The sequence below is a fragment of the Augochlora pura genome, chromosome 7 (assembly GCF_028453695.1).
Source record: "Augochlora pura isolate Apur16 chromosome 7, APUR_v2.2.1, whole genome shotgun sequence".
NCBI lineage: Eukaryota > Metazoa > Arthropoda > Insecta > Hymenoptera > Halictidae > Augochlora > Augochlora pura.
Window position 1 is genome coordinate 37,495,136 of NC_135778.1, and position 22,665 is coordinate 37,517,800.

At 42.0% G+C, this 22,665-nt stretch overlaps 1 protein-coding gene across 2 annotated transcripts in view; it reads right to left on the reverse strand.

Annotated features, from left to right (window-relative positions):
• Positions 1–22,156, reverse strand: part of Myo81f (unconventional myosin 81F) — a 49,669-nt gene extending 27,513 nt beyond the window's left edge. For both annotated transcript variants that reach the window (XM_078185624.1, XM_078185623.1), the window contains exons 1-3: positions 21,869–22,156; positions 13,724–13,830; positions 9–71 (exon numbers count right to left, since the gene is read on the reverse strand). In XM_078185624.1, the coding sequence (XP_078041750.1) occupies positions 9–71; positions 13,724–13,830; positions 21,869–21,893 (195 nt within the window). In that variant the 5' untranslated portion in view covers positions 21,894–22,156. The remainder of the gene's footprint in view (positions 1–8; positions 72–13,723; positions 13,831–21,868) is intronic.
• Positions 22,157–22,665: the final 509 nt, after the last annotated feature.

The following is a 22,665-nucleotide window of genomic DNA, read 5'->3' on the forward strand; positions in this document are numbered from 1 at the left end:
TTACTTACGTTCGTGTAGAAGTCCACCTCTTTGTAAGGGTTCACAGCCACCAATATGGATCCCGTGTACGTCTGCGGATCGGAGTATAATTCTGTGTTAAGGAAATACTAAGTACGCAGGCACGTTCTATTCTCCACGTTTTCGATCGCCTATTAATCAGTACAGAAGAAAGTTATAAACAAAAAGCGAGCCGGTAAGAGAGAGAAGGCGGCAGAGAATAATAAAGTAAGAGGAAGGAGTGTTTGCCGCGGCTGAAAGGAACCGTGTCGACGGTATTATTTCTCATTCCCCGGGACCATGTGAATCGCCTTGAATGATAATACCACATACATTCCCAATGCGGGCTCGACGTGTGTACGTGTGACGTCAGACCGAGCGCGTGTAGATGCAAAAGCTCGCACGCGACACACGCCACGGCACTTTTAAAATCGCTCTCCGCGCCGCGGCACACCTGTTAACGTCTTCTGCGTTGCATCGAGTCTCGGGTCTTCGACCGAAATCGACGACGTGATCGCTTCGCCGCGGATATTTTATGTTAAATTAAAAATCGCCTACGCCAGTCGCAAGATGAAGGCACCGCGTAGACATTTATCCCCTCTCTAGACAATTGAATAATCTGACGTTAATAAAATAATATCTTCAATTTATTTAAATTGGAATTCGAAACTGTATAAATAATTTGTTTATTTGATAAACAATTTCTCTTTCTGAAAAAAATTGTTAAAAAAGGGCAACTGTTTTTATCGATTTACACTCGGTTTCTATACATTATATATTGCTGGTATTGATTATTACTGTTGATCACGCGTTGTGCACGTTAATTACGTATTGCTCTGTCTTTCATTTGTACCTTCGTCTCGACCCATCTTCCCCTTATAATTCACACTCTCTTAGTCACGTTCAGCGTTCCCAAAGGACAAGTCATAATTTACAATGCCAGAACATCGGAACGGCAATAGAAACTACGAGCACTTGTTTCAGCCATCTGCAGCCCAGATTATCAACCGAGTCCACTCCGAAGTAGTAGGTACAAGACAAAAAGGGGGGGGGGGAGAGAAAATTGCCATAAATATAGCGCTACCTGCGAGCAAGATATAATCCCATTTAATTAAACGTTCGATACTAGGCCCGATCCTCGGAAAACACTAGCGCAGTCTGCCGAGCAACGATTTCAGACGGCTCTTCATTCGTAATTCCTTCGACTTCATCCCTTATTCCGTCGTCGATTGTCGATGGAACGCAAGACCGGAGACTGAACGAGAGAGTTAAAAGAAGAGATAGAGAAAGAGAGACGGAGAGAGAGAGAGAGAGAGAGAGAGAGTGAGTGAGTGAAAGAGAGGAGGAGAAAGAGCTCGATAACTAACCGGTGCGCGCGGTGCATTCAACGTCGGTACAGGAAACGGAAGTCGAGACGGTTTTTTAACGATCCGACGGCCGATTGACCACGGATCCACCGCCGAGTGTTCTCCAGACCCTATTTTTCTTTCGCAGTTGCGAAACTGCTGCCTCGTTATTGGAAGATAACGGCTGCGGAATTCGTCGAACATTATCGATCAACAGCCGGTCGGCAACAGCGGCGACAACATCTACAACGATAACTTCGACACAGCTACAGCAATAATTGCGACGACAATATAGCTGCAACGAAACATCAACTATGTATTCGTTGAAAATTATTGAACTATCGATGACATTATCTGCGATGACCACGAAGACTGCAATGACAATTACAACTAGGAACTTCGATAAGAAATACAGTTGTAACGAAAAATATAACTTCAACGATAACTGCAACTCCGACGATAACGTCAGCTACAATGTCGATTGCTGGGACGACGGCGTTGCTGACACATCGCCAACGACGATGACGAAAAAAGAAGACGAAGAAACCTCGGGCGAACGTCGACGGGACACCGAACCGTTTCCAGTCCCTTGCATAATAACCGAACGATGACATGATTTCGACGATGGCCGCGGGTGGGGGACCGCCAAGTGACGTCACGCTCGGGGGTGAATCCGGAGGGAAACCGGGGGGGTGTGAGCCCGAGGGGATGACTCACGAGCCGAATGCCGGCAGCGAGAAAGGGGATAATACACCTATATACGTACAACGGTACCCTTCCTTCGGCTATATTTCGATCGGGAGGGAGAAGGAACCCCACGGCGCATCGGGGGTCGCGTTTCGTTTTGCAACAATCTGCATGCACCACACTTTTTCTAGTCCTTCGCTCGTCGCGCTGCCTCTGTCGGAAGAATCGAGGAATCGTTTCCTGTACGATCGAAAATTAAATTACAAATATCCGTTTGTTATTAAAATTTCATCGCGATACGGTTTTATCATAAATTTAAATTGTGATTTTCAGCAAGAACTTTTATTGTAGATTTTTAAAGAAATTTAAATGGAATGTTTAATTGTAACGAATTATGTATTAAGTAAAATTATTGCAAAGGGTATCTCAATATAAAATTTAATTTTGGATCACGAAGTTCGTTCAACCAGTATGTTGAAACAAGAGATCGTACAATGTTGAAGCTAAATAGCACAGGAAACAAAGGAACGCGAAGCGTGTGTTCTATAGTATTATTCGAGAATTGCTTCCCAATACAACCAATTTTCCGTTCTAGTTCCTGCAGCACCATTTTATAGAGCGCGATCTAGACTAGACTTCTCAACGCGTTGCTTTATAGCTCCGAGTGAAACACTTGAAATCAAGTTCCAATCGAATTTAATCATCATATGATTCTCGAGCGAAGACACCTAATTTTACTTTCACGACGTTATAAAGTAGTTGCTTTCTCCTCGATTGGATCACGTGGTTTAACGTCGAATAATTTTAGAGTGATCACTTTTTATTATTAATAATAACTTTGTTCTATCTGGACGAGCTAAATACTTTTAATCAAACATTATTGATAACTTTATAGGCATTATTAAAGTACACATATTGCTATTAAATGATCAGCTTCTATATCAGGGGTTAATTTCGTAATATTCTTTATGAATCGTAATATGAAGGGTTAATACATGAATTATAAATATTGTTCATAAAACGTAACAGGTGACGCAATACCTAAATATACTTCGTAGAACGTAACGAATCACAATTGAAGTGGTTAATTATCGTGGCATAGTTAAGACGAAGTAAACTAAAGAGAAAGAAAAGAAACGCGTAAGAAACGAAGGGTTGAAAGAATAGAAGATGCACGGAAAGGGACAACAACCCCTCACTAGTCTTTTCGCGTTTCGACGCAGTGCCGAGATAAGAGTAACGAATGGGTGAAAGACTACAGAAGAGGGATGAAGAAAAGACAGAATGGGGTTGCGTGGAAACTACCCTGGCCAAGAAAGTAGCACGCGCTTCCAAGGCGCGGTGAATTACTCGAAATGTCTGAATTCCGCCCGTTCTACGAGCTCGAACAGTGAAGATAGCGCGGCGGCAGTTTAAAGATTAAAAGAATAGGGCCGAGCGCGCCGCGGCCTCGTAAGCGCAATCTTCGTTTCGGTCACGCTTTAACGGTTCTTTTTTGCTGACTGAATTGTTCCGGATGCGTCCGCAACAATAACATTTCGAGGAATAGGGTGCGCGCGCGAACCCTCCGCCGCGCGTCGAGGGTTGCGCGTTTCATTTTGCAACGATTCTGCACGCGCGAGTCTTTTCGTAGTTTCGTGTCGCCGTAACGCCGTCACAAGAAAGCGAAACGGAAAGTCAATGGTTTCGAGCTGGGTGAAAGCGCAATATGGGGTGCCATGGGATCGTCGCTAGAAACATTACAATACTTGCAATACCTAGATAAAACGTGATAATTAGCTAGAAATTTTAAAAAAGGATCGCGTCAGTGTGATCTATGTATAATAACTATACATTCAACTCCCAGAATATTTAAACATTAAATCTTTAGTTATAGTTACGTTATAAATGTATATTTACATTAGACTATAATTGTGTTATAATAAAGCTAATTGTTATATACCTCTCTCTAATTTTATTAAGATCTGTAAACCGAAAGGAAGTTAAAACGGTAATTGATAGGAATCAACTGAAATTTAATAAATAACTTTACTGATTCTGGCTACAAAAATGCTGCAAGTAGAGAACGTAAAATCAAGTGAAAGCATTTTTCTAGCACACTGCCGATAATATATTTACAGTATAGGCGTGGCTACTCGAGCTAAAAGTGCTGTGTGGATATAAGATTCCTTGGCACATTTAACCGAACTATAGTTGACCTGCCGCCGAATTTGGTAGACAGTCGTAACAATAGGATGAAATATAGGGAAGAATATCCTGTTTATGAGGGCTACGGAAACCTTGACAAAAGGTCTGGAAATCGTAGGACGAGGGAACCTTTTCAGCCTAACCTTTCGCAGTCTCCGCGGCATTGCGTCTATTTCGAACCACGACCTTTCCTCCGCGTCCTTAGGCAAATATTTCCTCCTTTGTCGTGACACGAAGGAAGCCTTTCTACCTGTCATTAGCAGGTCTCGAGTTACCCCCAACAAACAGGCATCATTGATTGAACCTGTCGGACAAGCGACGACAGGGCAAAGATATCTTTCGAACATGATACGTTGCAACTTGTTCTTCTATCGTCGACAACGGGGTCACTATCGACAATGCTTCACCTAAATAACTTATATGGGACATTATAGCACGTTCGGAAACTTGAATACTGCCGCCAATGTCTACGTCAGTGTTTCCCAACATCTTTCGAAGCAGTCCGAATATGATTACAGAGAATAACTGATTGAATAAATTGATATCGTATAAACGATTCCGAGAAAATGATAACAACGTTACAGTCGACCCAACAAGACGCTCAACGAAGCGTTCGAAATAGAAACCTTTCTGGTAAACCGCATTCGCTTCCAGTTGTATATTGGCAAGTTGTAATTCGAATAATTAATCTCCCGCTATGACAGGATCAGATTGGCATTTCAGAAACTCTTGAAAGGCTCTCAAAGCAAGTTAGCTCTTCTGCGGAGGCAGGAGTCGCAGAAAAATGTTCTATTATCTGTTCCATCGCGGCGCTCTCAAAGTTGATATTCAACAAAAATTCTTTTTCATCGCGGTAATCACCGGCGAATGCTTGGAAAGAAGGTTCTCTTTCGCAGACACTTTCCCCGTAGCGACAGGAAAGAGATTCAAGGCCCTTTTCACCGTGACCCTCAAAATCGTAAAAACTGTAGGCACGCGCGCCTATTAGTGCAAGTCGCGTCGCGGACGGACTTGGTCCTTTGACCGGAATTTCTTGGATTCTTGCTGTATTCAGGAACGTTTCCCGCGGCCGGAAGAGATTAATATCGCGGATGACAATGGAAGGAAATGCGGTTGCCCGTAAGGAGTTTCCTCTGGGCTGGGTAGCAGACGTTTTCCTCTTGGGAAAACAGGCAGTTGATGGAAAACCACCGTGATCCGAGGAGAACTTGGTTTTTCAGAATTGACCAAACTAGTCCCGAACGTTGCAAAATTCAATAATTTTTATATATCTTTTAAACTGGTGCTAGGTCTTACATTGTACATATTCCTTTAAATATTAACATGTTAAAAAGGCTTGTGACGGAAAATCATCCATTCTCCGATCACCGGACTCTCCTAACTCGAACCCAACAGTCCCGGCTTAGGCGCACAGACGCAACACTGCACCTGAATATTAATCACTATTTCAAATCCTCGGCTCTCGGCGGCCAATCCAACAACATTCCCCGGGCAACAATCGAACAGAAGCTGGACGGTAAACATCTGTTCCGCAAATGAATTCTAATCGCGCATCCTCTAATGCCCTGGCCAGCCGGTTCCTCGATCATCAATCACGATCCACCGCTTCCACGGTGCTCCGTCGGTAAACTTGATCCAGCGACGACTAATGACGGTCAGCGTACGGGACCCGTACGGATCAGTAGAGCCCTACGATCGGGGTAGAAGTGACCCAAAAAGGGTGCTCCCGTGGTTGCGGACGGCGACGCCGGCGACGGGTCACAAACAGAGCATGAAATTTTCAATAAAATTCGGCTCGGCAACCGGTTGACCTAACAAGGGATTGACCTCAAAACAAACGCGGCAGAAAAAAGTATACTGAAGCGCGGCAAATCGCGTTTAATCGTTGCACAATGGTCTGGTCGTTCGCTTTATGTGACCTGAATACGATTTTTCAAGTTTAATATTATAGTAAAATGAGCTTTTTATGCGACAACCCTGCGAGTCTCTTAAAAGTTAGGATTTTATTCCGGGTAGTCTATAATTCAATGTTACTTGAAATTTCAATAAAATCGGTCGATGAGTTAGAAACAATTAAAGGGAAAATCGATTGGAAATGAATGAAAATGTGTACCAATTATATACCGCTCTACTTGTTCTAAAATTGATTCTTATAATGTAAAAACATCGTTCTAATCGGCTGAAAACTAACTATTTAAAATCACCATAAATGCTGCGACTGTTACATTAAAAATATCTAACTGTACGTGGTACCGGATAAATCACAAAACTATTTTAAATTTAACAAAAATTCTCAAGCTGAATAAATACTCATACTACATTCCTCCTATTTTCTTCTTATTCTGTTATATTTCAGCTTCGACGTAAAAAGAAAAGATCGTCGCATGATTTAATTTCTATCAGGCGTTCTTTGATTTTTACCCAATTTTCGCCACTCCACCCTACAGTGCGGCGACGAGAGCACGGTCATCGAGGACGATGCGCTCGGTTCGACCTGGACGTCTCGTCTTTTTCGCGTGGCCTAATTCGCCAGCGCGTCGAGCGGATTCTGCAAACAGTGGATAGGGTTCTCGAGAGCGACCGCATATCCGGCCCTCTGGCCCTGTGTGTCCCCGTGTATCCCGGGTCTGCTCCACTCTGCTCTCTCTCTCTCTCTCTCTCTCTCTCTCTGTCTCTCTTGTCAACCGCCCGTGATCCCTCGACCCCGCGACACACGCCGCTAAAAGGTGGCTCGTCCTCGACGAAAGCAATTGAAACCGGCTAAGAGCGCTTCGCCAGCGAGAGGTTAACGAGAGCCACCCTCGCGCCGCGAAAGTATCCGTTGTATACGCGCGCCGAATACCGGAAAAGAGGAGGAGAGCGTAAACGGATGGCGGGTGCGGACCGGAGACGTCGACACAATCGCGGCAGCTTCTCGTTCGCAAGCGTCGGTCGGCTTTGGTCTCGCGCTGCCCTCCGCGTCTGAGATTAGGGGATGCGGATTACGGCTCGAGGTAAAAGGCCTGTAGATTTCCCAGACAACAAGCAGACGGGGAAACTGGTATCGAGGGAGCTGTTCGAACTGCCTTCAAACCGTTCGCAACAGCTGCTTCGGGATAGTTAACATGCTCACTACCCTTGACCGACGTTACTAACATTTTTAGTTCGCGACGGTTAATATAGCAACTTTGATCACTGTGAGATAACAATGTTCTTAAATTTTTCTAGCGCCTACAAGATTTTACATTTCACTTACGTATTTTTACAGTAAATACAGAATATCGTGCATTATTGTACTTTATTAATATATTTATGGCTTTACTAGACGGTGTTTCATCGTCTTTCTTCTATTCATACTCCAGTGGTATTTCAGAACAAACAACAAATATGTAACAAGTTAGCAAACGAGTAGAAAGCACGTTGAAAGATGATGTCTGCTCGATTGGATAACCGGTGGAGTAGGAGGAAGGTGAAGACGGATCTTTAGCTTCCGGTTTAGACCATGTCGCCGAGGCCAGGGTTAATCCGATATCCCGAGAGAGAGAGAGAGAGAGAGAGAGAGCCGAGCCTTTCCAAAAGAGCGTTGAGTACCTCGAGTACCAGGGGATAATGGGTGGCCGACAGAACGTATACAGTATACAGCAGAAAGACCGAAGTTGCTTACTCCTACGTTTTCTCGCCTCGTCCAGATACGAACAAAGTTCACGTGAACCCTAATATGAATATCCGTCGTCGTATGTTCGAGACATTGATCGAATATTTTGCTAATTTATTAACGTCTACTACATTTAATAAACCGTTCAAATTGATCTTAATTCATTGGAAATTTAAATATTCTTAATGATTTAGCAATCGTTGCAACTAAATTTTTTTATGGTAAATAAAATTACTGATTATGTAGGAGCATAAGCGTAAACCACTTTAAAAAATTTCCATGACAAAACGAGTCCTGTTTATTGCTGTTTTCTTCCTGGTATGACGAAGTAGTTCGCCATACTCGGTTAACCGATTAGAGAAGTGGAGTATTGAGTTTTATATTAACTTGCGGATATCCTCAACCGTCTCGAACTAAGAAAACTCTAACGCGGATAAAATTGCAGACCACGATAAACGTAGTTCTTGGTTACGGACGAATGGCAAAACTAACGACGCGAACAAGATAAATGGCGAAGTGAGTAAGAAGCGCGTAGAGCGGATGCGTTGGTTCTAAACAATATCTGCGGCTTCGAGGAAAAACGCAGCGCCAATAAAATATAATAATGTACATTATGCTATATAAACAGGATAATCGCATTCTATGTTTAAGTTGTAAAAATATTTTCAAGTCGTAACAAAAAAGATAGTGCTATAGTGCAACAATAAAAGAATGAGACTTTTTGTATCGACAGAAAATTACAATAAAATATTTTTCATGTTCATTATTTACTTTCAAATAAAAAATTTAGGCATTAATAGAATTTTCTCCGAAACTAGAGGTATTGGTATATCTCCGCCGAAATGGATCTGCTTGATCAAATTGTTTTAATAATCAACTCCGCTCGACTAAATTACCGGTCGTGCCTGAACGAGCCTTCACAAGGGAACAATTAAACGTATTACCAGCCTCTAAAGATCTTCGAAGGAAAATGAAAAAGAAACGGGGTAACAAAGTTAGGCTCGTCTCCGTTTAAACGGTGCTTCGCGTCAATTATCCCCGTCGATCGAATATAATAAATTCCAATTTAAGCGAGCCTCCCCCACCGTGTACATTATGAAAACGTTTGGTGCCGGCCGATCGAATCTTGTTAAGGTAGCGATGGACGAGGCTAATTACTGGAAACCAATGCAGTTTCGTCGATCGGCTACGGTTTTCTATGGTGGCTAATTGCGTTACGAAAATTGAAAGTTACGAGACGAGCGCCGAGTGGTCGACCGGGACCCCCGTCGCGGTGGTTCGGCGTCCACGGCTAAACGCGGCGCGCGCGTCGACAGCATACAAATTAACAGGAACATTAATAAAACGATTTTATTAATTCTTTCATCGTGAAAGTCCGGACACGTGCTATTTACGATTTGCTTCCGCGCGGATCTGATTTCTAATGACGACTACGCTTGGTATTGACACCCACCTATCAATACAGCTCGCTGAAAGAAATCTTATACAAATTGAACAGTACCAAAGTATGAATAGACTCGTTACATGCGACAAAATATCGTCTTATTAATTCATTATTATTTTCTGCATCATTTCTTCTTTTATCAATTAACAAAATAATCTGTTATTCATTATTATATATTATTTTGATTTTCAAATAACGACAAAATAACGGTCTGAAATAAATTGTTTCAAACAGTTACTCTTTCTATATGTATCAAATAAAATTATCCTAGGTCTGCGCACAGTAAACGTCGGCTCTGAAACGCGGCTGATGATCCACGATCCGCCGTTACAAGTAGCGACGCAGGAGAGGTCATATTATTTCGCGTAATAAGCTGCAATCTCGGCCGGTTGATGCAAATAAATGTTTGCCAACCGGGGACGACGGGCGAATGTTAATCCAGAAGACAGACACTTAGTTCGGTGTGCCTTCCATCCCGGGGAACTAGCTATCTTCGATCGGAAGCAGCCGCAAAGGCGAACGACTCACTGGCCAGCTATTTAATCGAACGGCGATCTATCGACCCGATACCCTCCGCCCCAGGACTGTACTATTTTATTGGCCGGATTGTTAACACGCGATCCTATTTCTCATGTTAGACTCGTCCGAATGAGTTCACGCCGATTGCGCGAAAAGATTAGAACTTGAATTCAAATCCGAATCAATTTAATCCAGTTCCGCCAGGCTGGAGAGTAGGTTGGACGTATATTTGACTAATTTGATTGGAACCGAATAAATTGTAATTAAAATATCTAGCGTTAGCACTGAAAATCATCGACTTTCCCGACAGTCTAGCAGGTTTTTTTATTTACAGAGATCGAGTGGAAAAGCGACAACGATGGAATCTCGCTAGCAAACTTAAGAAGAACAGCGGGACGAAAATCGGGGCTACTGTGAAGTCCCGTTCACCGACTGAGATGATGTTCCTTGTGGGCGATATTATGCGCCGTCCCACACGCCACGACGTCGGAGGTCGTGGCGCACGAGGAAGTGCCCGCTAACGAGTTCACCGACGATGACGACCTAAATCGTCGAGGCGAACGCATCTCGCGCGTTTGAATTCCGGTGTTTGATCGCGGGCGAACCGAGCGCGGCAAAAACTCCGCTGGCAATTATACGCCGAGGCACGCTTAACTCATTAGTGGGCGTAATCCTCGCACGCGGACGACATCGTCCAACGTGACGAGTCGGCTAGATGCGGTCCCGTTGCCGACGCGTCCAGTAGAAAAAAAGAATCACAAAGGCACCGAACACGATGCGGTTTCGCTGTTAATTTGCTCGGACGGTCGCGGATCGAATCGCGGGATCGTTTCAAGCAAATTGTAGAAAAACTTGGTAACACGTGGTAAACCGACATATTCGAGGCACATTCCAGCAACTCATTCGCGTCGCATAGCAAACAGTGCTCGCACACAGAGCACACTTTGAGCTCATTCATACGCGACTCTGTTAGGTTAAATCTGCGGTCGCAGGAAAGAACGCTGCATGTCAGATGTTTTCGCTTTCTGTCGCTTAAAGTTCTGATTGCTTGTGCATCGAATTGTTAAACTTTTTTCCGTAATATAAATCCTATATTCCACAGCCCAATTAGCCCTCCATCCACTATCGCATGACGGAACAGACTCAACTTGTCTTTAGAATCTTTCCACAACCATGTAAAAATCCGTAAGTGATAATTACATAATTTATCTAGAATTATAATAAATTCTCAAGTTATTGTAAGAAAATATATTGATAATAGTGTTAACAAATGGGAGTTACCATTCATCGAACAGCCAAGCCCAGCTAATTCTTTTAGATTTCTCAAAGAGTTATAAATGCTCGAAGTTCCCAGTTCCGCCATCCCATCGTATGGTCCCCGAATCATTAGGCTGTATTCTCTCACCGAAAACCAATTACAGTTCCGATCGGATTAAGTTGAATTCTTAAATAAAGGGGTCGTCGCGCGACGCCGGTGTCGACTCTCGATATTCCCAGCCTCGAGCCAGCCGATACTTCCAGTTTCGATGCTAATTGTAAGTAACAATAGGGTAGTGGTACCGGTCACTATGGGGTGATCAAATGTTGCTCCTTCGGTCTGCTTCCAGGCATAATTAACTTTATATTTATCGAATAAAGCATATTGAACTTTCCAGTGAAAAATAAGCAAAAGAACATTATTCGATGAGTACAGTTAATTAAGGTAAAGTACCTATTATGAAACGCCGCTCAATTGTGACCTCTTATAAAACGGGAGCGCAATCATACGAATGCGATCGATATGTGTGAACGTTGTCCTTTAAAAATTCACTCGCACATATGTCGTGTCACAATTAGCTACGGACGTTTCTAAACAAGAACATACTGTTCCATATCGTGTACTTTAGTCTTCGCATTTCCCCGATTTATGAAACAGCGTCCGTATTTTATGCCCGTTTGAAATATCCGTTCCCAAATAGGGACATTGCATATGGAACACGGGGACATGATACGAAAACGCTGTTCCATAATAAGTACCATTTCAATGCTATCGAAATCGATGAGTACATGCTTGTACTTTACTGTATTCATATTAACCCTCGAAGCTCGGTCTCTATCCCCGAAAACAAGCCAAATGACACGGCAATTGATTACTCCACAGTACAGTAACCGTGTGTCCACTACCCTAGAGAGCTTTCTGATGATCATTTGGCCGTCTTGTCTTGCTGTCCGCGCACGGTCGGGGGATTAAAGCTCGGCAAGAAACGACAGTGGGTCGTCGGTGTCGGTCGTTGGGTCGGCAAACCCGTCCGATGAATGGGTCTGGCCCTGGGGTGGTTCACCAGCTGACTGGGGTTGTCGTCATGGCAACGAACCAACCCGGGAGCAACGCCCCACCCCTACAAAATTCATACCTATAGTTCTTCTCTACACCCACCCCTGTATCCCTCTTCTTTCTCCCTTTCTCGGCCCAAAGCAGCTACGTCTTCCTTCGTACACCCGCTTTTCTATTCCAACTTGGATTCCCTACTTTTAATTCTTTTTCCGGCTACCATTCTTGGTAACGTCGAAGCGGGTCTTTTGGCACGGCAAGGTTCAAATTCCACATCCCCAGAGACGCGCGGGCGAATAGAATTTCTTTCTACCGTGTTTCATTCGGTGGGAAATGTAACGGGGGAAAGCCGACGGATGGAGAAATTCTGGGTACCGTCAATTCGGAAGATGGTGGTCAATGATACCCTTTGTGATCGCGCCGAGCTTCTATGGGTGGGCTTATACCTTGTGCTTCGTTGAACATCATATACGTTGATGTAATTATTTTCAAATGTGTACGATCTTCTATTAACTGAACAAATTTAAAATGTTTCCTGTGCTTAATAATTTGTAAATTGCAATATTTATTGAGGCAATAGCTCCGGTATTTATCCTTCTCGATAACCAACAACGTTGATACTTTAATATCACAATATCATGTTAATTTGTAATTTATTATAGACGCAAATAATCGATATTTTGCTCGACTTTTTATTCAAATTATTTGATATTTTCACTGGATATTTAATACATTACATGCAATTATTAATTATTGTATCTATCACAATTAAACACTTGCTTGGTCCTGTACCGTATATTTCCTAATGCTTTATACTTTCAATGGATATAATCCGTAACAACGTGACGGCAACGCGATTTGATCGGTGGTTTGACGTTCGCGTTGAAAAAGGGAATATAAATCATGGTCTTGATTACATCATCGCGAGGCAAAGACCAAACTCGAGCGAGTTAGACGTTCGAGCATGAGAGGAATTCTAACTCTAGGACGTAATGACGAGGAATGATGAAATGGACGGACATCCGTTCCCCACTTTTTGCGAAACTCTTGCGCTAGCGCGGAGTAAGGCAGTTCACATGTGACCGAGTGTGCTTGTTAGTTTACACGCTACGCGTACGGAATTTTTGATATTCCAATTGGAAGCAGTGTGTCTACGTCAGGCGTCGAACGCTTCTAATACAATTTTACACTTTTAATTATACTTTTCTATGAATGATACAATAAAATAATTACAATATACTTCTAAACTGTAAGCATGAAAGTTCAAAATTCTGATTCCAATTGTTATAAAAAATTGTCAAATTATATTACAGACACCGGTTATGGATTCTCCATGGAAATAAATAATTTTTGGAATCGATAGATTCGAATTATAATAATACTTATGCATATATCTAAAAATTAGAAATATTTCAAAATAATAAAAAAAATCATTCATTTAAAGACTTGGTGAATATCTTCATGTGCGAGTACGGACTATCATTCTTTTAGCAATTGCGACAAAGCAATCCACTTGGTCTTTTCTAGCGATCGATGACTTTTACCTGGCCGCCGACACGGAGTTTAATTCCGTCTTGGTAGATTTAATCAAAGGATACGTATATCTGGTCTCTCCCATATCGAACTAGAAGATTCCGATTGATTCCCGTCTCGTCGATGTCGCTGATGACCGTCATGTCCGGGACACCGAACTCAGGGCTCGAGCCTGGAACAAAGAACCGTACAGATGGTTAATGAGACGTAGCTACTCGATAAACACATGCTTGCCAGAAATTTTATCGACACTCGTATCTGCGTCGCAGAACTTAAAATTTACCCTGCGAAAGCTGCGATACATCCTCGCGAATAAGTGTGAAATCTCTTTGAAAATATTTATAATATCCAATAGCTATAATAAAATATAATAAAACAAATATTTTCCATATTGTTATATTATATATTTCTTCAAAAATTTCAGTGTAAATATCACCTGGATGTCCTCTAATTCTTTTAATATTGTCATTGTTTGAAATTATTCGTTTTCATAATAAATGCATAAGATCTGCTATTTTTTAGAAAAAATAGAGTACAGTCTGATCGGTCACTTTAATTAAATTCGAATCGACGAACGAAGACGTTACTCGTGGATGAGTAAAGGGCGCGTCGCGTCTTCGAACTCTGCAACATTCTCACTGTTTCAAGCCTTCGGTTATCCGAGCTCAGATGTTCATTCGGCATTGATCGACACGTTTGGTTGGGAGCAACGCGATATGGAAACCTGGTAAATCCTCCGACCACCTGTTGTTCACGTAGACAATACCATACGTGGTGATTCCTTGTCACCTCGAGTGGTCAATTTCCAATACAATCGAACCTTTAATAGGGAATCGGGAACGCGACGCGGAAATATGGATTAGACGCGAGGACTCCGTCTCGTTCGAGCAAGAGCAGTCAGCCGATTCAAAAGAGGGAAAGAACAATGGAGCTAAATGGATTTTCACGAGCACCAAAAATCGAACAGTCTTTTCAAAATGAGAAAGGACTACGCGGGACGAGTCATGCAACACAAGACTCGGATAACTTTTAAATTATGCATCCAATTAAAAGTTGTGAAATAAAAAAGTTGTAAGTGTAGTATAGTATAGTTTACAGTTATTTATAGTCTTCAGTTATATTAGCGTATAGTACAGTATAGTCTTCAAAATTCAAGGTTAACTTCCTTGTTTCAAATGCAAGGTATATTTTTCTTATCTTAAAATCTCGTTCACCTTTAGGTTTAGAATCCAGGTAGGTTTATTCTTTTCCTCTTAGAATTAGAATATTCTTTCTATCTACGATGGAAATTTGCTCATTCGTATAGTCATAGCAACAAATTATATCTTAATAATATAATGTCTTAATATCTCTATTCGCATTGATTTGTAAATTTGCATACGCCTCTAGCTCAATAATTAAGCACTAAAACGGTTTTACGATTCCGAAACATCTTCGAAGACGTTCTTGAATTATGGTAATCTGATTGGAACATAATTATGCTCGTGTTGCGACTGTAAATTATTGTTGTCACGCTGGCCCGATAGCGGTGCAAAAAGTAGCAAAAAAAGAGGCTTGATTTCATCCGGTTTCGACCGCATCTCCTCCAATCATCACCGTGAACCACGTGCTCAGGGCACGCAGGTGCAACACAGCGCAAGCACCTGCGAGATGCACACATTGCACCTGCATGTCAGCTGCTGTGGTCCTACTGTCCGTTGCTCAAAAGATGGCACGATTTCGGTCCAGGGGCAGGGGGGGTTATCCCCTCCTCGCTCCGCCCGGTCTGCGCGGCCGGTAGTCCCCGCTTGTCTACGACATCCCGAAATCCGCTTCTATTGGTAAACAAGAATACCAATACACTGATAGACGCAAGAAACAAGGTAGATCGGTCCACCTGATTACGTCTCTCTTAACGCGGACGGTTGGCGGTCCTACACTTTTCACGGTGCCTTCTTTTGAGCAACGGACAGTATTTCCCCAAGGTCGTGGAGTCACGTGACGCGCCATGGCCCGTCCTGTGAACTATTGCGAAATTTGATGCCCTGTAGTTTGAGACGACTCGATGCATAGTTCTTGGCGATCCTACTGCCCGCCGAGCATTTTCGACTTCGCCACGCTATTTTAGCGAAAGCCTTTTTTTATAGAATATTCTATTTCGGTATCCGAGACACGTTTCAAATATTTTATAGTAATTATCTAACATTCAACGAAATAGTGCGCGTCCTGTTTTTATTTGCTACGAAATTGTGACATCGATCGATGTGGCAAATTGAAACATGGTGGATATAAAAGAATGCAATAGAAACAACATATCCAAACACTATTAACGTCTTTGCAACGAACGAATAACAATCTTCTGATTGAAAATTCTGGCTCGCTGTTTGCATACCGGTGACAAATATATCTCAAACGGAATGCCAATAATTTGAAGAATACAAAAAGTTCCAGTAATTTCCACGGAAAAAAGTGAAAGAACGGAACGTGTAATAAATAGGAGGAATACCGTCGACACGAGGAATGCAATTTCGACGGCATGCATTCGTCGGAAGTGGATGGTGGTTGACTTTAAATTCGTCGTTTGTTCCGCGTTCTCTTCGATGCGCAGGAAGCCGATGAAAAACCTGCGAGCGCAGGTGATACAAAGGCGGGAGAGAGCTTAATGAACCGGTAGAAAAAGGCAAACCGTGGAGGAAGTGTTAAATTAGTCTACCTCGCGTACGTTCCGGGGTGGGCGCGAGCAGTGTGTGTACAATCCCGCACCGCGCGTCACCGGATCATTTGCGAGGGTCCTATAGCCGCTAATTAAGTCGAGATTACGATGAAACAGTCGCAATCTGTGAGCAGCGAGATTTTCTTCGAACCTCGTAAAACGCTATTTCCAATTTAATTCCCGACGCCTATTTCATTACGCGCTCCGAACGTGTCTATTCTTAAATTTTAGTCGACTTTTCACTCCTATAAAATTGTCCTCTGATTGTTAAAAAATAGACTTTTTTAGACAAAAAATATAGAGAGAAATCGATCGTTGTGGCGACATTGCAATTTGAATATTGCTAATTTAAATACTAAATAATTTTTCTTTTCGTGATAAAGATTTCTATAACCTCGCAGTATCCTTTCGCACTGTCTTAAATACTCCATTAGGATCGCATTCTTCCATAATAGTTAAAAATTTGTCTAGGTGCATAAAGGCTTCATGCATATTTTTAATTGTCAAAATCTTGACCTCTTGATCGAAACAACACTATAATCTGATGGCTAAAGTCTGATGTCCCCTGAGAGGGTGCGACATTCGACCGCGAAGGTTTGCAAAGTTGAATTGTTTAAAATGTGCGAAATCGCGAATTGCGCGAAAGTAGAATGTGCGAAAGTCGAGGGCCGCCTGTCTAGAAAAAAGAGAGCATGACGCGGGACTGCGTTCGCGTGTAATTCCTTCTTGCATTTCCAGTTCGGTGTCGCGGACACTCGGTTTCCGAGATTAAGCCGCGATTAGAAGAAGCGTCGCAACGGTGACACGAAAGCTTCGTACGAACTCGGGGGGGGATCATTACGGGCGACTTGTATTAAATTTCCATGAACAGAATTCCGACTAACGCGATGTTTGTCTCGCCGGTTCCGTGAAACGCGCGACCGTCCTCCTCAAGCTTCCTATTTTCTCTGTCGTTGTTTGGAAACCGCGTCCCCTTATCGTCAGCCACGGATCTCCATCCGTTTCCCGAGCTGGCGAAGATCCGACTGCGTTTAACAAGAATGCAGAATTCATGGTTACGCGGGTTCCACGAATTTCTGAAAAGTACGAACCAGTCCGTTTGTCGAAGAATCTCTGGAATTTCGTGCGATATTATTTCATATACGTTGCAAACCGTGCGTACCGTGAACAGAGTGTATTCTCGAAAATTGATCAGCGCCTTTAGGGTATTTACCTTAAAAATTAGTCGGCCTTCGATTCGTTATATGCTCTGGTATAACAAGAGAAAATCACAGCTGTTAAACCGTTTGCTTTAATCGAATTTGTTCCGATAAATTTAAAGCAAAAATAAACTGATCCTTGTTCGAGCACTTGCATTAAGTCTGGATACTTATTATTACATTTAACCAATACAAAACGATCCGACATTGTTTCACTCGTTCAACAAGAGTCTCGTATTGTACGAATTTGAGGTTATATCGTTAACCAAACGCGAGGATAATTTATAGCGTGGGACCAGCGACACGCGGTTGGAATATTCCAAAGAGGAAGAACACGGGAGAGGGTGGCATATTTATTAGCGCGGTATAATTATTCATTCGTGTCTCCTATCTGCCTCGAATAACGAATGGGAGCTACATCTTCCAGCTTTGATCACGAAATAATTCGGATGCCTTGCTAAAAATGGTCAGTAACAATCGCAGCAGTGTTTTGATCACTTTGCTCGATCCATTTACAATACGATTTTATCCGCAACTATATTTATTACCATTTCTATATTACTAATCAATCTCGACACATCAACAAACTCAAAAATTGTATAAAACTATATTTTATTTAAGCAAATTAAAATTGAAAATTTAAATCGCAACACCTCAATTATATTTTCAATATCCAGTAAATTGTTAAGGTCACGATTCATTCTCAAATCTGAACAAATAATTCTGCTATCCATATTTTATAGATGACGGTAATGTTTAGACATTCATAACAGATAATTAGAATTTTGATTCGATTTAAAGAATGTGCATAACATCCATATTTATCTCTTCGTGATCGAAATCTTTGCAAACGAGTCTAACACGTTGTTATAGCGCCAAAGGGTTGATAAAGCATGTCTAATAAGCTGTTGCGAAACCAGTCCACGGACTCATATTCAATTAGATGGTACCGAAAATCGATCGATAATTACAGCTTCCACCAGCATCTGTGTTTACGTTCGCTGGAGGCGACTCTGCTTAATTTTCTCCTCCCCTCCTTTCTTTCCCTCTTTCTTTCACGGTGCGCCAGGTCTTCGGGCGAGAATTTCGTATCCGTGTCGTCGATCGAGACCGTAGGTTCCGTGCAACGATCCAGTAACCAGCGACAGCGCAGCCCCGAAGAGTTCTCAGGCAGGTCGACGACACGTAACAACGGGAGGAAATAATTAACTCGGGCGCATTATCATACGTAGAACACAACCGGCATTATCCTGACCGAAAGACATCCACGGCTAGCAGATACGATAACTTATCTCCTTGCGACGTGCGCAACTTTGGCCTGTAACCCGGCACCCTTGTTTCCGTTATTGAACAGAATAATCCGTTCGTATCAAAACAAAGCAGAGGCCGCGACGATAACTTTGTTCGAACAGTAGCTAACTATACAATACTTTATTTCTGCTCGTTCCTAAACGATATAATGATTTTAGCAAAAAATAACCTTCGGTTTTAACCATTAGACATTTTGACCCATTTGATAAAAAAATTGAAAAAATTGAAAAAATAGCAAAATGGAAATCCGTAACCGAGCAAGAATCCAACGCAGGCAAGAAAGAATCGCGTGGCGAGCGCTACGTATTTTCTTGTACCCTGGAGAAATACGGTTTTTGACGTCTACAATGTCCGGTGAATCATCCAGACGAGTTCGAAATTCCGGGGAAACCTGCCGACCAGGATGCTGTTGTGACTCACTCGCGCGAGATGTCCATCGGTACGCATACGTGTGTGACGTCGCGGTGAAGTTTCTCAAGGGACGCAAACTAGGTCGACGTAAATCGAATTTCGAAGAACTTTGTCCGGAACTCATTATTGGTCGACGCGGCGAGAACCGTTCGAGAAATTCGTTAGGAATTCCACGGTTCATCCGACAGAAAGGATTTTTTACGATCGATCGATCGATCGATATCGACCACGATCACGGAATCACTCGAGGCACGCGTCGTGTCGGTTTCCCGGAAATGTGTCTAGCATTACGATGATGCGCGGAATTAATCTTATCCTGCCCGAGATCGATTTGAAGCGGCATTTGCAACGAAGAATGGAGAATCGACGATCTTTTTCGAAATTGTTTGTGCTACTATGAAGAATAATATTTTTATGCATATGATATTATGCTTGCTTTATAAATACAGTAATATTTGAACACTTTACAGATGCAAATGATTTATTGAATTATCTTATGTGACGAATTTTTGATTATAATTAGACATTAAAAATATTATTGCATCATTTTCAATCTGTTAGACCTAGTAAAAAGGATACAAATTTTTTATCTCTCTCTTTTTGAGAGAACATGATAATTTCCAAAACGATTGTGAATACTAATTTGAAAAACTTAATCAGTATCGAAAAGCTGTTGCTATTTAGATAAAACAGTTTATAAATATTGCAACTGTTTAAAATTACAGAAACTTAATTCTATCCCTCTCTCCCTTTGAAGGTATGTGTATAAACTGTTCGCGTGCTTGTAGTATAAGCAGTTTTATAATAGGCGGCACGATAACGTCACTGCATTAATATACACGTGCAATTGGACATACACACATATTATAACCAGCTGTGCACGCCGATTGCATTGTATACTTCGGTATTGAAACTAGATTGCGTGTTATGAAAAAGAGGGTGTTTTTCTCGGACCATTTTAAAAGATCTTTGTGCAGTGCATTGCCATCGCAATCGTTCGAAGTGTTAATCATTATAATACAAATACGATAAACTTTCGTATATTTAAACATAACTTTATAATCAACATAAGTGCCTATTCGACAACGAATGGACACCTTTGACATAACTATAATTTGATCATAATATAAGACTAATTTTTATTTTAAACATTTTTATTTTGTCCTCGTTCGTAACAACATAAGAGACGTCCAAAGAATTTTTAAATGGCAACAAACCAGCCATTATGAATCAAAGTGTTACTCCGAATTAGGTAGATAAGAAGCTTCATTGAAAAGCGTGCATACGAGCGTTCGCACTTTATCGATCGACGTGATAAAAGAATTCAAAAGAAGCGATGTGGAAGATGGAAATCCCTGGACGTATCACTGCACTGCGGGTGTATATATATGTATATATACATATATAAAGAGAGGGAGGGAGAGAGAGAAAAAGGTTTGATAGATTCAGAGCGGAAGAATTCTCGCATACCATCGCACGATCGCTACATTAATCCAGATTCTTTTAGAATTTATTAATGATATTTACATCTTTAACGAGTGTTACCTTGATATTAAGCGCACCCCTAATTACATCGAAGTTTATCGCGTGCTCTAGTGCCACCAGATGTCGCAATGCAAATGAAAGGGGGTCGAGAAATGCGAACAAATTGTTTTCCACCCTTCTCTCAATCGAACCAAAAAATTTCGACGTAATCTTATGTATTGCCATAGCACACGATAATTTTTATTGCAATGAAATGTTTTTATAACTCTTCCGCTCGTTCTCCATTTTCAGACAAAAGCTACAATAAGGAAAATTGTTCTTTTAAATAATTCTCCCGTATAGAAGCAACAATGGAATATTTACAGAAGAATACATGGTCAATAGAATCGGGATACAAGCATAAAAATGCAGCTATATGTCCGTCTATTATTATTGACTTTGCGCAGGAAAGCGTCCATGTATGATATTGCACGCGAGAGCAAGATTACGCAGAGAATCGATCGATCGGCAACATCGAACGAACGTTTTAAAAGCTACCACGAACTTGACATCGGCCTCACGCAAGCTCTCTTATCCGGGAACAATCGGTCAATGCTACTCCACCCAGATCGGCAAGCTTTCTTTCGAAACCTGACCAAAATACGAACGAAATTTTCGTGCGCGTTCTACCGTTCGCGTACCATCCATTGCTCGACCGTAAAATAAACCGACGTTTACCACAATAAAACTGTCACGTCTCGCAATAGATAATTATTTACTCGAAATAAGCGAAACAAGTGGTCGGAAAGAAATACCGTTCTTATTGACCTTTTTACACGGAAACGTACCGAATGTACCCTAAACCAAGGATAGAATAACAATAATAACAAGGCGATTCGGTCGTCCGCCAGTCCTTTTATTCTCGCTATTGCACGTCCAGTCGCACCACCCACCGTACACCATAGGTGCACCATGGTCATTACGTGCACGTACCGTTTTTATTTCTTCCTCGTCGCCGATACGAACGACAATAATTCAACGTATATCATCGTCGTTCATCAGGCAAAAAGAAATCGTGGGACATCGATGCATACGAGTTAAGCATCTGGGCTCGAGAACAGTTAGGAACTTACCCTGCGTGAAGTGCTTAGCAACCATGATGTGCGTGGCTCACGACTCAGAACATTATTCTCCACCCCCTCGAACGAGGCTGCTGCAGGGTAACGATATATCCGGCCAGGAAAACCTTCACTTTCCACGCACGCGATTCTCGGCGTTAACGGACTGTACTCCCCGTTAAAATCACATGTTCGCGATCTGTCTACCGTTTGTTCACGTACCGGGGTGTACATGCAATTTATGCACTATGTACGACTCGAGAGACGCGACTAAGGAACACGAGGGAGGACGCACATGCTCGACAGTTGCCACCCGACTGATGCTCTGCTACAGCTTGGCTTTTCAAATGAACTAACCCTGACTACCTGCGCCACCATGTTGCCTTGTTGCTTCCCCTCCCCGTGTTCTGTTTTAACGATCGACGAAACCATAGCTGCCTTACCGACTGAACAACGTGCACGAGTAGTTTTTCATTCGGAAACGACGCGTCAGCACTAACTAAATCTTTGTGGCGGTAGTGTCGCGGAGGCACGTAACTTCCATTTCCGTTATGTCCCCAGAACCGGGTACTTTGTTTCACTTTTATCTCTTACTTTTTGCCCTAAACGGAAACTAAAACTTTTATTTCTTCAATCAGAGGTTTGTGCAGCTGTTTTATACCTTTATAAAATATTTCTGATTATGTGGCGTCCTGAGTTCTGGTTAATTTGAAGAACTCTGTATTTTTTAATCAACCAATCTTGAATCGTAAACATTTTTCAAAGTAGATATCGTTCTGTGTGCATTTAGTATGCTGTTATTTTTTTTAAAT